The sequence below is a fragment of the Passer domesticus genome, chromosome 14 (genome assembly GCF_036417665.1).
Source record: "Passer domesticus isolate bPasDom1 chromosome 14, bPasDom1.hap1, whole genome shotgun sequence".
Classification (NCBI taxonomy): Eukaryota; Metazoa; Chordata; class Aves; order Passeriformes; family Passeridae; genus Passer; species Passer domesticus.
The window spans coordinates 9,854,807-9,869,345 of NC_087487.1; the positions used below are offsets into that span (position 1 = coordinate 9,854,807).

The following is a 14,539-nucleotide window of genomic DNA, read 5'->3' on the forward strand; positions in this document are numbered from 1 at the left end:
TCGGAAGCGATAATGTCCCTCCTGTTCTCCAGGCTAACACTCCCTCAGATGTTCCTCACAAGACTTCTCTCCAGACCCTTGATCAGCTGCCCTTCTCTGGACACATTTCTGCACCTCAATGTCCCTCTTGCTGTGAAGGGCCCAAAACTGAACACAGGATTCATTGTGCAACCTCACAGTGAGAGTAGAGGGGAATGATCACTGCTATAGTCCTGCTGGCCACACCATTTCTCATAAAAAAATCTTGTATGTCTTTTCCCAAACATTTCAGTACTCTTCTACATTAATAAGTTCCCCCCCCATTCATCGTGAACTGAAGGCTCCCAAATTCTGAAGGATTTGGACACAAAATCAACCCTTAACCTGTGATGAGACAGCTCAGACCAAATATAGAATCATAGAATATGCTGAGTGGGAAGGGACTCACCAGGATCATCCGGTCCAACTCCTGGCCCTGCACAAAACACCCCAAGAGTCACAAGAGCATTGGCGAAACGCTTCTGGAACTCTCTCAGGCTTGGTGCTGTGACCTCCTGGGGAGGCTGCTCCAGTGCTCAGCCACCCTCTGGGTGAAAAACCTTCTCCCGATCTGACCTAAACCTCTCCTGACTCAGCTTCGTGCTGTTTCCTCGAGTCCTGTCACTGGTCACCAGGGAGAAGAGACTGGTACCTGCCCTTCCCCTTGTGACAACGTCGAAGATCCCAGTGAGGTCTCCCCTCTGTCCCGTCCAGGCTGACCAAGTGACCTCAGTCATAAGGCCCCAGACACTCCACCATCTTTGTTGCCTCCTTTGGACACTCTCTAATAAGCAATATTTTTAAAAGAAGAAAAAAGCATTTGTCATTTGGACAAAGTTTAATCATTTTACTAACTACAAGTACAAAAGCATTTCTAAAGGGGTAGCCAAATATTATATAAATATCTATTATATAAGGAAAGCCATTCACTCCTCTGCAATGAATTTAGATTGGTGGCTTCTGGTTGCTAATCCACAGGCCTGTATTAATGTGGCTTTTGGAAGTAAACTCCTTATGAGCTGCTGGGACTCTGTTTTGTCTGTCCTCATGATTGTCATAGCAGGTGTTGGTAACATGTGAGATTTTGGAGAAAGCACTCAAAGCAAAACACCCCAGTAACCTCCATTCCAGATGAATGTAAAAAGGCATGTCCAGAGATCTGATAAGAGCTGCAATTCTGTTCACATATTAACCATAATTAGATAAATATCTTGGTATTTGTGATAATAATCACTGCTGGAATAGTTAATGTTTACTTGATATTGCTGCAATTACATTTTACAGCGCTCACTTCTTCAGGATGAAAGGGAGTAATTCCCATGTTCAGGTAACCAGACCCTCTGATTGTGCTTCGCACAGAGCATCTCGAGTGATGGAATCCTCCCCTCCCTAAAGCATATTATGGCACCAAGCAGCTGACACTGAATTCCTGTCCTGATGGGCCTGTGGAGTTGCTGACTTTCTTACACACAGTTTGCCCACTTGTTCTGAATAACCCACTGGCTGTTTCAATTGCTGCCCCGCCATGTTTGTATGCCTTTTGGGCCCGTGGGTCTGGCTGAGGTGAAGTCAGTTTTCCCCAGAGCAGCCCTCAGTGCTGTGCTCTGTACTGGTAGCTGGAAAGGAGTTGGTAACACGTTGGTGTTTGCTGGGACAGCATCACAGCTGTGTCTCCAGCATTCCCCTCTCACCAGTGAGCTGAGGGTGGGCAAGATCTTGGGACAGGACATAGCCAGGACAGCTGACCCAAACTATCCAAAGGGATATTCCACACCATATGACATCTGCACAGCAACAAAAGCCAAGAAAAAGGAGAGGCAAGGGCATTTGTTATGACATCTGTCTTGCAGAGCAACTGCTGTGTGTACTGCTTCCCGGAAAGTGGCCGGGCATTGCCTGCTGATGGGAAACAGAGAGTAAATCTGTTTTCCTTGGCTTCCATACACAGTCTTTGCTTTATTCAACTGCCTTGATGTTGATCCATGAGTTTTTTCCACCTTGTTCTCTGCCATCCCATCCTGCTGAAGAATGCTAGAGCAACCTGGTGGGCACCTGTTGGCCAGTCAGGATTGACCCACCACAGCCCAGTGCACACAGTTTTGTACCAGTAAACTCTGCTGTCACACATTTGCAGTAAATACTCAGAACTGCACAATCCATACACAGCCAAAGATGAAGAGGTGTTTTTTTATTAAGGCTGCACTGGGGCAGTCTGGCTAAAAGCCTGGAGAAGTTATGGTAGCTTTGCCCTGTCTTCCTCAGACCACAACACCAATTTAGAGCATTCTGTTCAGCTCAGTTGCCTGTGTCAGGATTTTTATGGGAGTCTTGCTGCCTATTCTACAAGTCTCACACAAAATCACTCAGTAGTTCTGTCTTCAAAGAACAATAATAAAAATGGGAGAGTAATGCCACAAAGAGCTGTTAGGGACCTGACAGGGGTGAACTGAAATTTAAAAGTAGAATTTCTTTGGTCTACAAAACTGTGTTGAAAAATGTTTAAGTTTTTCCCTAGGAAGACTCTTGAGTATAAAATGATTGAAATATATATTTTTTTAAAAATCTACTTGCCATAGTTAAGTTAAAAAAAGGAAACCATTATCTTTCCATGCCATTTCCTGTGCTGAGAAAGTCTCCTTTGTTACACACCCCTGGTCCCTCCTGAGAATATTTTAAAATTATCTTTTGATATGCGGGCTTTCAACATCTCCTCTGCTTCTGTTCATGTTCTTACAGGAGACAGACAAGATTTCTGAGGAATGTTCCTATTAAAAGGGGATCCTTCATTTAGTACAACACTGTTACAAGCGTTCTTGATCTCCTGTCCTAACAAATTCCTCTTGTCATTCCCTAATGTAAACAGTGTTTCACAGTTACAGGTAGGGTGTATGCCACAATGGCTGTACAGTCTTGGCAAGCACAGAGTTGACAGCAGTAACTTTTGGTAGCACTTTTACTGTTCCTACACGAAACAATTCACATTACCCCTCTTCTCCCAGATATTACTCTAGCTGCTGAATTACAAAGGAAAAAACAGAGCAACCTGCTTTTTTGTTGGTCCTTCTTCCTCTGTCAGGCTGAGTGCCCCTAACATGCCCACCACCTCTGCCTTTCAAGTGAGGCAGCAAACACCTCCCTCCTGCAGCTCTAAAGGAACTCATCCTTCCCTCTGCCCTGTCCCCAGCTGGCCAGGGCTCTCCCCAGTGCCGGGGTGGAAGAGCTGGAGATGCACCGGGGCCATTTGCCTCCTCATGGACCAACTCTCCCGTCCCACCCACACAAGGTGGCACTGTTGGTTTTCACTGTATTCATGCACTTTTCCACCTTCCCCATCACTAACACTGACTGGACTTAAAGGGGGTGATTTTCAACCTTCTCCTGAATCCCTACACTTTTCCCAATTGAAGAGTGGGCCTAGTCAGACATTTAACAAGGGGAGACTGCTTTGTGGGACTTGTTTTCCAGCACCATTCCCAGCAGTCACCAAAGCAGTGCCCTACAGACCCACAGGGCTGTAGCCTCTATGTTGCTGGTAAAGTCAGAGTCTAGTAAAAGCACAGCCTTTGAACAAGCACAAATAGAGATTCCGATATTTTAAGACTATGTTAAAAAAAAGGTAGAATTGAGATGTTTATTCTTTTAAAAATGCTAAATTACATTAAATAATTCCAAGTTGCAATTGTGCAATTCCAAAGTTGCAATTCCAATTGTGATCAATACATAAATTAATATATAATCCACATATATTATGTTTTTGCTGGGGGCCTCTACTACTGCTTTTATCTCCCCTATATACTATTGCTTTCTGTTTATGCATATTCTCAAAAATCTTGCTTAAATTTGCTTGGGAGGGGAGTTTCAACTTGATCTGTTTCTTCTGTGTACAATATTTTTCCCTGACTGCCCACTTCAGCCCATTTAAAATTTCTATTGAAGGGAGAGTTTGCTTGCAAAGGAACACGCAAAGAGCTGTTTAAAGTTAAGCTGAAAAGCAAGTTACAAGGGAGTTAGTTATCCCTCAAAACAGTTACATTTTCTTGACACCTACACCACTCAAGTGATCCTTAAACTTCAAAAGTATTGACCAGCTAACAGCTCTAAGACTTCCACATTGCCTTTCACTCACTGGCACCCACTTAGCTTTAAGTCTTGCCCAACCTTAAATTAGGCCAGTTGAATTTGCCAACTCAACATAACAAATCACTAGATCATTATAAAATCTCTACTTGTGATCAAGGGCTCTCCTTTGAGGAAACACAGCACTCCCTAAATAAGGATCAAATCAACACCAAATATGACTGAAGTCAGATGAAAGTGATAGTAACTGTCAGCTGAACACAAAAGATGGATCCTGATCAAGAAATTGAAAACAAAGAGTAGCGAATGCTCCCTTTGTCCATATACCCAGAATGATTCACATCCACTGCTACCCATTTGCCTTACCAAAAAATCACTTCTCTCATGCAAAAGAAAAACTTGTGAATTTCAAGTGAAAAAGAAACGAAATGTAGAAAAAGATTGTTATTCCATCACTTTTCCACTTTAAAATATACCATCTTGAACAGAAAAACAGTGCTACTTGTCTGTTGACAACTGGTAGATGAAGAAGGAGACTCGTTCCCTATTGCTGGCTGCCAGTTTCTTTTCCAGTTTCAATTCCAGAAAAGTGGATCTTAAATATATAAATTCAGAAGTCTTCAGAATAGAACATGAGTGTCAGATTCCTAGAAATAAACACACGATTTCAGCAACTTCTGCCATGCCAGAGTACAATAGGGACAATTATTTCAGTGTTAAAAAAAAATAATTCTTTAAGTTCAATCCTCTAAGAATAACAAGACAAAAGGATCTATCTACAAGGAGTAATATCCCACAAGTAAACCTTTCCCAGGAAATTGGTAGACATTCATGCTTAAATTCTGTCAGAAGAGGCAAGAAGCACCCCCTCAGAATGTGTTTCTATTGTCAGTGCTGTCCCTCATTCCCAGCCACAGCAGTCAGAGTGGTCCTGGCTGCTCCCCAGGTCATATTTCCAATAAGGTTCTCCAAGTACAGCAAAGCTCAGCAACTACTAGGAATCCCTGGATTTCTGTCACTCTCCCTTAACAATTACTCTAGGTTGAGGAGGCACTCTAAAATTCTGAGATCTTGTATGTGCTCCTCCCAAAATTTCAAACTACAGCTTTCAGTCTAGTGAGAGACCTTCATGGGGCCCCCAGGCAAATCAGGGACAGGGCTAAAAAAGAAAACTAGAGCTCCTTAGGAACAGTAGGGGCTCTATATACATATTCTGAAAGCACAGTCTTATACTATTTAAAACTATCTATTTATAAAGTCTTCATGGATCTTTAAATATGAGAGGCACTTCAAAAATTAGCTTGATTTACAGACATTTTTTATCACATGACTAATCATGCAGCATTAGAAAATCAAACCAATAACCATTAGCAAGTACATAGTTAACCATCAGTTTAACCATTAGTTTTAACAGCAGGAGAAAGCTGTATTTTGACTCAGTACTTGGAAGTTCACTGCAGTCACAGCAGAGGAATTGGGCATTAAAATGGCAGGCAAGGAAAAACCCTGTTTTGCTCCAGATCATTTCAAGAAGAAGGTTTAATCTATTGTAGTGTTATTTCAGCAAGAAACATGAGGAGTTTTAAAATTATTTTCCATAGAACAAAATCTGTTAGTAGGTCTACAGCAGTCTCATAAGTCTCATGATGCATGACAGCGTGATACAGTCCTGTTCCACTGACCCACGTGCATCCCTGCAGGGGTGTATTCACCCTGATGATTTATAAATATGGAATCACTATCATTTGAAACAGATCTGTGATTTATTAATGCAATATATACAGATTCAGCTTTGGGAAAATGAATCTTCTTTCCTAATCCAACTTAAACACCTGCTGTTGTGGTAAATAGAAACCTCTCTAATATACAACCAGCATCAGCTAAACGCGGCTAATGAGAGGCTATAAAGCGAGGTCTATGCTTTAATCGTTATTCCTATTAGAGCTGCTGGGAGGACGCGAGGCCACACTGCGGGCACAGCCTAAGAGGCTTTCGGCTCAGCACGCCCCGCTCAGACGGGCGTGTGGAACCCTGCCACGGCCAGCAGGGCCCAGCGCGGCTCCACAGGTCCTGCTCGGCGCCGGAGGGATGCAGCCCCTGCTGCGGGTTCCGCAGCCCCGCTCTCCACCACTGCAGAGACCACCCGGCCTCCGAGGCCCCGGCAGCCGGCCTGGGCGGCGGTGGCGGAGCGAGGAGGGACGGCTGCTCCCGCGCCGCTCCGCAGCGGCCCCGGCCCGGCCCTTACCGATGCACCGCACGTAGTGTTTTGCAGGAAGTTTCCACGCTCCCGGGTTTAATCCGCGAAAAGCGGGGCTGGAGAGGAGCGCGGCTGAATAGCGATGGAAAGGGGCGGGCGAAGAGGTGGAGGAGGAGGCGGTAGCAGCAGCTGCCGTGTTTAATTTTTTAATTAGGGCGGTTTGAGCATCTCCCGGCGGGGTCGCATCGCCGGGCGGCGAGGGGAGCCCGGGCGAGCTGCCCCCGCCGCCCGGGACCGCCCCGAGCCCGGAGCCGTCGGGACTCCAGCCTGGACTTCGCAGAGCCGGCGCGGCGGAGAGCTCCGCGCTCCGCCACCATGGGCAGCGCGGGCGCGGAGGACAAGGCTTCGGACAAGGCTTCGGACAAGGCTTCGGACAAGGCTTCGCACCAGGGTGCGTAGCGCGGGCGGCGGGCGGGGCGCGGGGCTGACCTTGGGCGCCGCCCGGCCCGGCCCGGCCCGGCGGGGCACGGAGGGACGGGAGAGGCACCGGGGGAGCAGGGCAGGGGGAGCGCCTGAATCTGCCTTCCCCCGGGTAGCGCGGCCGCTGAAAGCGAAGGCTGGGCGCGCCATCCTACAGCAACAATTGCTTTGCAGGTGCTCGGTCTCTCTCAGCCTCCATCCCCTGGGAAGCAGGCAACACTTTTCCACATTCCCAAGTTAAGGATGATGCTAGTAAACGTTTTATTTTCCTGCACTTCTATATTATCCAAATCTAGACCACGTATATGAATTCACAGCACAGAAGCTCTCATCCACTGAAGACGCCAGGTTCAGATATTTGCTACAGATAAAATCTTATTTTGCAATTCATTCCTTGTTGGAAGGCTGGAAGTGTCACAGCTCGGCTGCTGCTTCTTTGCAGGGGAATGCTGTTTATGTGGAAAAGTGTTGCTTGCACCCAGTTACCATGCTGCAAAAACACAGTGTGGGGCTCTCTTTGCAGAGCTGTAAGCCATGTCTTCATTTGCTGAGCATCCATGTCCTGGCCTTCCTACCTTCACCTCCCTGAATGTCTTAGAAGGACATACCATACCCTGGAAGATACAGTGCTGTCCCCAGCAATTTAGAGAATACAGGCACGCAGTGAGCAGCACATGAGTATGACAAGTTGGCTGTGTGCTCACAGTGCTCCTTTTGCAGCATTTCTGGCCATGTGTTATTAACTCAGGTAGCTCAGACTCTTCAAAGAACTCCATATTCATGCTTATTTCTATTTCTAGTCTATTTTATAGGACTTCTCCATTGTTAATCTTTTCACCTTACCACCTTCTATGACCAACTTCTGTAATAGCATTTCTGGAATACAGTTTTGTTTCCCTGAACAGACAGTTAAGGGCAAATGAGGTGCTTCCAAAGCTCCCAGAGAATACCTGTTTATATGTCACTTTCCAAGTTAGGTTTGCTGTTACTCAAGCACAAGCTCAGGACTGAAGCTATTCAAAGTACTTTCAGAATAATCACATCCATGAACCAGCATTTGGGCTGTAGACATCCAGGAAGAGAACAGATGGCCACTAATGTGGTCAATTTTGTTACAAACTGTCATTCAGGAAGTGAGTTTTTAGGCACCTGAGGCTTAGTCATGCCAAGAGGATGAATGCTCCCAGCTTGGGATCGTGTAAAGCTGCTAGTTTCCTGAGCACTGAGCCACCAGAAAAAATCCTGTAGGGGGTTCTGTGAGAGAAGGACTGAAACCCAGAAGCCCAGGAAGATTATCCTGGTTATTTTCCTGATCTTCTTAAGTCTCTGTAAACCTGAGAGTAAAGGCTAGATCCGAAAAAAATGACACCCTGTCACCCCAAACCACCAAATAGCTGAGGCTGGGATCTTCACACCAAACACTGGCAGAGTTGGGCTGGTGATTCTGCTAGAGAATAACAGTTTTGCCATCTTCCTTCCAGCTGCCTCACAATACCTAGTGCCCATGGTGCTCCCCTTCATCCCCCACAGGTGCAGCCAGCACCCCCAGCTCATACCTCCGTGTTTCTTAGCTCAGTATTAAGCTGTTTTCCTCATTCCCATTTTCTTGAGGACTCTGTTTCTTCTGAAGGACTTCCAGTGGCCTTTTATTTCACAGCAGGATGTTAAGGAGCCTTTCTTTTTGCCAGTGTTTATATGGGTAACGAATAAAAGGAGGAGAAGAATCCTGACCTGTAAAAAAAAGATCAAGCTCTGTCTATGGCTTAGCCCCCACAAAATGGCTCTGCAGATTATAAATTATACAATGCCTGTCCCCACAATGCTGTCCTAAAGGCTATCTTTGAGCATTTTGGGATCCAAGCCAGGTTAGTTAGCATTCAGAGTCTTCTGACTCAGGACTTTGACAGATACACTGCAGCAAATGCAAAGGTACCCGACTAACTGGGAGAGGACATCCAACCTGTGTGCAGCACTAAAACGTGAAAGCAATAAAAGGTACCACGGGTTTGGGGATACATAATTAGAACAAAATTTCCTGTCAACTTTAAGGCTTCAATTACAGTTTCTGAAATACAGGACAAGGAACAGAAGCACACAAAGCTGTACATTAGAGTTTCCCAGAACCAATCCCCACCCCAGGCAAAATACAGTCTTCTCCTGCAGCTTTTTGAGGCAAACTTTTGTTAAATAAGACTAAGATATCAATTTCTCCACCTTTCAGCTTCAGTCAAGCTTTGCACAGAAATTTGTCCCATAATGTGTCCTGACAAGCACATAATGTACAAACAAATCTCATCTAATTCCAGTGTGTAAGCTGCAAAATTACTAAGACTGGAAGTCATATTCTTGGAAAATTACTCTGTGGTGAAGAAAGGTTATGTCAAACACAAACCTATTTATCTGGACTGAGCTCAAATTCAGAGTTCTCCATGGCCAGCCTACCCCTAATGTTCTTCTCAATGTCTTTCAAGAGGGCAGTTGGGATTTTTGGGTCTGGCTTTTCCAGCTAGTGACTATGTATCATTTTCCTGTGTAAGCCTTGTTTTTACTTTTTATAACACATTACCCTAGAATTTTTGGAAAGTTTTTTTTTTTTCCTTGACTGGCTTTTGCTCAAATCAACTAACTTCTAACATAAATTTGTGATATTGAATTTTCTGTAATTTTTTTTTCCTGCAGAAGGTCAAACTTAATAGAAAAAATGGAAGTATGCCAAATGAAAATCCATAAAGCAGGTGGGCTTTACCTATGATGTATTTTCAGAAAATAAATATTATTGTTGTTGACATTATACCTAATTCCTATAGGCTGTATCTGGATCTTTCTTCCAGCTTAACTGGAATTAAAACAGTATGACCCAAAGAGCAGAATATAATTCAAAACAAGGAAAGATCTCATACACAGGTCTATAGAATAAACAGAACATTGGTTGTTATGCTCTGGTAAATGTGTAAAGACCGTCAGGAAACATTTAATATCTACTATACTGAGCTTTATTACAACAAAATATATATACTAGTGTTTTGCCCTTTTGCTCTTTGTTCTAATTTTTTTTTTCTTTAGGATAACAGTCAAAAAACTCATAAATTTTGAAGTGAGAAAGGAGACACCAAACAAGACACAAGTTCTGTCCCTTTCTGTCTGCTCGGGAATACCAAAAGTTATTTTTACTTTTTCTGTTGTTTTTACTTGTAGGCTGACTCAGAGTATGGCTCCTCAGCCATGGCTGCAGTACAGAGCAGAGATTCTGGAAGTCCCTTTAACCTGGCCGAGCAGTGCAGGTACCTGAAGCAGTGTAGCCATGGCAGCACAGAGCTCTGAGTGGCCTAATTAGTCTGCCAAGAAATAAATGGATACTGGCAATTCCCTGGGGAAAAAGAGGTGGAATTGTTAATAAAAAGAGTTTTCCCTGAGGCACATTCGTTAAATAGGTGTTAGCAAGAGCCAGAAAACCTCAAGTTCTAACCTTAGAATAAAAATGTCTTTGTCCTTTGGCACTTTTGATGTCCCAGCCTTCCAATTCTCCCACTGTCTATAGACACAAAAGAAAGATGTGATTGCAATATCTGATGGAAAACCTAAAATAAAGCAAATGATCCCCACCCCCAACTAAAATCTATCCATAAGATCTCCTTAAAGAGACAAACACAAGAAGTTTCTCCTTTCTGGAAACATGCAGAGCTCTCCTGGTGGCAGCAGTGGGGTGGAGTTGCTTGAGCATCCTGCTTCCCCAGGACACACATCAGGGGCAGATCTCCTGTTCACTGTGCCTGTGAAAATGGCAGGGTATGTATGGGGAAGACCAAGGAGAAGAAACAAATGAGAACAAGATTTAGCGGAAAGGAATTTAATTGTTATCTCTTCTTCTACCAATCTTTGCTCATACACAAGAGTGGACATGTACAGAGAAAGGTGAAGGGATTCTAGCAATCTGCTCACTTTCTTACAAGTTCAAAATATACCCAGCTTTTTTTTTTTTCTGAAACTGGAGCCCAAGACTTCAGTAAAATTGCACACACAGTCTTTTATTTTACAAGTTGGATCTATTCACGTAGACTCTGAGCTAAATCAAATGAGTAAAATCCACATTATTTAGCTGAAATTGCCTTTGAGGTCAATGCAAGTTTAACTAGTTTAAGCACAGAGATGTAAAGCCATTTCAGGAAACATATCAGGTTTCTGTATGTGAAGACCCTAGAGATTATTGCCAAATCACAATCTGTAGACTTGTGCCCAGTCTGACAAAATGCTGTTTGCAACAACTGAAATTTCTATTTTGAGGAGATAGAAAACCAGAAAATTGTGAGTCTGCTGTCTCAAAACAGAGGCCAGTAAGTGAATGGTGTGTAGAGGCTAATAGTTGCAATTTTATCATATTAATTTAAACGTGAAAAAACAACAGGACACTTCTGAAATCCAAGCTGGTTTTCATTTTCAAATGTTCATCTGTTACAGCTCAGACATATGCACCCCATTTAGAGCTAACCACACTGATTTGACGTTTCTATGCAGGCAAAGAAGCAATAGAGGTGAAAATCCCACAGAGCCACCAGGATGTGATGCCCAATGATGAGCAGTAATTACTGCAGCAACACTTCAGCCAGTATGAGTGTCAACGAAATGTCTGCCTTCCCTCTGACTTTAGAACAAAAAACTGGCTTTGCCTTTGTGGGGATTTTGTGTGTTTTCTTGGGACTTCTAATTATCAGATGCTTCAAAATCTTGCTAGACCCCTACAGCAGTATGCCTTCTTCCACATGGGAAGATGAAGTTGAGGGGTTGGATAAAGGAACATTTGAATATGCTCTTGCATGAAAACTCACAGAATATCCTGCCTTAAATTTGATGTTGATTTCATTTTGGAAACCAACTGTTGTTACATTTGTTATACATACCTGCATTTTGAAGATATGTTGGTGGCATCCATTTTGTTAAATAAATATTTGTTGCAAACTCAAAAGGTACTTCATGTTGCTTTTATTTGATGAACAGTGGAATGGTAGATAATAAATGGCTAACAGCAAACAAATACACAAAACATCACTAGAAGTTACCATGGCCAGTAATTTAAGGATCAGATTATATTTGGCTCTTCAGAGGAGGATCTCCTGTCTACTGTGATAGAGAAGAAATTCTTCATGAAGAAAAAGACAGGCTCATGAATGGTGAATGTTTAAGTGGTAACCCCCTTCTCTCTTCATCCAATGCAATTTTCTGAAACTCAGTGTCTGTACTTGTACACTGAGGATACAAAAGTGGAGAACAACAAATGGCTGTGGCTTAGAGGAGGTGCCTGCAGGAGGTGTGTGTCCATGTTTTTATTCCACTTGGTTACAGAAGATGATTCACTGTAAAGTGGAACTTAAACTGTCTGGTTAACAGCTCCCAGCAGTAATTACACCAGCCTGGGGCAAGGCCAAAGCAGACACAATCATGCTGCTTACCCATTTTTACCCACCCTCAAGGAGGGCTGGGGTCCAGAGCTCTACACTCCAGCACTCTCCACAGCTGGTTCTTCTGTTTGTGCTCCTGCAATTGTGCACAGTGTATGATGTGGACTGTCACTGATGAACTGGTCATGGGAGATCCTATCAAAGCAGAAGTGGAAGAGGGAAAGCAGAGATTCAAATCTGGATATTCAAGGTCACCCTCATACACACAGCTGTTTAGCAAGTGTGACAGTACTTGACAGAAATTCAATTCCGTTTTTAAGAAGGCTGGCATTAGAATATTAGGCACTGTCACTTTTGCTAAACAGATCTGTTTGCAATGAGGAGCTAAGACAAGGAGATCAGTTACAGCAGTTGTTTTCTTTTTCCTGTATTCTGAAAAATACATGTTATTCCTTTTGCCCTATATACTAGGCAGAGGCAGACAGTGGAACAGCAGACCTCAAGTGCCATTTGGAACATAAAATACTCGATTGCACAGAGAAAGACATTAATCTCCTGTCTAAAAAATACAAGAGATGAACAGCCAATATTAATCTACACTGGTCCATTTAAATTATAAACCATAAACAATTTTTTGAATGTAAGGGCTTTCAACTGCTTCAGATTATACATAAGAAAAAAAAATCCAGACCCTCAGAGATTCAGTATATTGCATTTATCCTAGTTAATTTAGCCATAAAATCCAAGGTAGATATCAGTACAATGATTCATGTGATCTGTTATTGCTGGATAGGATCATCCACTGCAGAGACCTGACACTGCCATTCTTTTTATGTACATCTAATCAGCAGAGCTCAGCTCTGGGCTGTCAGGTTAGAGTGCTGAAGGTACTTAAGTTATCTGGGTTAAATATAGCTCAGTTATCTCTAAACTACACAGCAAACACTGCAAAAATATCCAAAGAACCCCAATATTGTCTTATTTTGTTCTTGACCCAATCTATTGCTGGAAGCAAATTATCTAATTCCCTTCTAATCACAGAGCTTCATAATTTCCTGCCTGCTCTTTTCTTCAAAAAGACTAGGAAGTCAGCCTTCCCAGAAACAAAACTGAGAACATCATTTTTCAAAGGCTTTTTAACATACAGAGTAAAACTTTAAATAGGGTCAGGAGTAAATGGTTTAAAATTGCATGTAGGACAAGAGGACCCCTCAAAGAATGATCCCACTGATTTCACTGAATCTTCTGCACAAAATGCACTGAGCAGATCCTGTCCTGAACTCTTGTTATCTGCATGATTATATATGCAGAACTGAAAGATAGAGAGAGTATGATCTGTGCAGATCAGGCATAGCAGGGAGGGAAATGGAGATAACAAAAGTATTTTCAGGCCCCCTTAGAAATTTCACAATGCCATAAACCCAGTAATTGTAATGGATAGGTACATTTGCTGGTTAAAAGTTAACAAGCTAGAATGCCTTTCTAAATCACCATCTAGAAATGTTTTGAAAGAAAGGGATTGGATGGTCTACTCAGTATATTAAACAGGAGAAAAACCTGGCCAATAAGGCAGAGTCTGTAGTGCCTCAAAGAGAGGGTCACACTATATGCATGAATAAAAGAGGCAGATTGTCCTTCCCTAAAAACACAGGATTGAATGGTAAGTTCAATTACCCTGAATAAGGTAGACTTGATTATATATGCATAATGCTGGAAAACTAAACACAAAGTTAATGGCAAAAAACAGTTCAGAAATGTCTGGAAATACATTGTGAAAACCTAAGTATTATTTTCAAGAACAGCAGAAAGGTAAGAGATTTTACTTTTCCTAGCAAAATAAAAATATGGAAATAAGACAGTGAAATGACAGAATCATTTTACTTGGTAGCAAAAGTTTCATTCTCATCAAAGAATCAGGATTTCATTCAGTCATGAAGATGGAAACAAACACAGTTCTGACCTCAATGACAGAAGATTTGTCTTTGCTCCTTCATACCTGAAGATGAAACTCTTCCTTGCAATTTTAAAAGGCTGAAGGAAGCAGAATAGTATGATCGTAAATGTGTAATAAGAATAATAACAATAATATTAATAATACAAAGCCAGTAGAAGTAAAATAAACTAAATAAATGTAATATGTTGCTGTGAGGCTTATACAACATTAAGCAGGAAAACTAACACAAATATGAGGAGTGACTAAGTGGTGTCTTAGCAGAGAGGTGACAGCAGAATATTACCTATAGCTGATGGAAGAAATAAGAAAATATGCTTTAGCTGTAACTTATACTGAAGATGGAAGGTATCTAATTATCAGCTCTTCAAATAATAGTTTGGATATGTGATTTTAGAGAAAATTTACATTGCTGAGCTATAA

General features: G+C 42.5%; 2 protein-coding genes and 2 long non-coding RNA genes across 18 annotated transcripts in view; 2 read left to right on the forward strand and 2 right to left on the reverse strand.

Annotated features, from left to right (window-relative positions):
• Positions 1-6,349: 6,349 nt before the first annotated feature.
• Positions 6,350-11,732, forward strand: CTXN2 (cortexin 2). 2 transcript variants are annotated; one of them, XM_064388589.1, is made up of 3 exons: positions 6,350-6,743; positions 9,968-10,053; positions 11,285-11,732. In XM_064388589.1, exon 3 carries the CDS (start codon positions 11,339-11,341, stop codon positions 11,585-11,587), a length of 249 nt encoding a protein of 82 aa, XP_064244659.1. In that variant the 5' UTR covers positions 6,350-6,743; positions 9,968-10,053; positions 11,285-11,338; the 3' UTR covers positions 11,588-11,732. The 2 variants fall into 2 exon arrangements, with proteins under 2 accessions (XP_064244659.1, XP_064244660.1); XM_064388590.1 differs by lacking the exon at positions 9,968-10,053 and having other exon boundaries at positions 6,353-6,743.
• LOC135280558 (uncharacterized) overlaps positions 6,750-14,539 on the reverse strand; it is a 57,207-nt gene continuing 49,417 nt past the window's right edge. For all 11 annotated transcript variants that reach the window (XR_010347440.1, XR_010347444.1, XR_010347438.1 and 8 more), the window contains one exon: positions 6,750-8,503. This is a non-coding gene — a long non-coding RNA (uncharacterized LOC135280558). The remainder of the gene's footprint in view (positions 8,504-14,539) is intronic.
• On the reverse strand, positions 11,679-14,197 carry LOC135280560 (uncharacterized). The gene is made up of 3 exons (XR_010347449.1): positions 14,126-14,197; positions 12,217-12,360; positions 11,679-11,786 (listed from the first exon to the last, which is right to left on the reverse strand). It is a non-coding gene; the product is annotated as an uncharacterized LOC135280560 (long non-coding RNA).
• SLC12A1 (solute carrier family 12 member 1) overlaps positions 13,685-14,539 on the forward strand; it is a 44,849-nt gene continuing 43,994 nt past the window's right edge. For 3 of the 4 annotated variants that reach the window (XM_064388580.1, XM_064388582.1, XM_064388583.1), the window contains exon 1: positions 13,685-13,825. The gene's annotated coding sequence lies outside the window, so the exon portion shown is untranslated. Of the gene's footprint in view, positions 13,975-14,539 lie in introns of all 4 variants that reach the window. The other variant, XM_064388581.1, reaches the window with a different exon arrangement.

Excerpts from the sequence above, each read along its gene's own strand:
- CTXN2 (XM_064388589.1), top strand. The coding sequence starts at position 11,339 with ATGATGAGCAGTAATTACTGCAGCAACACTTCAGCCAGTATGAGTGTC.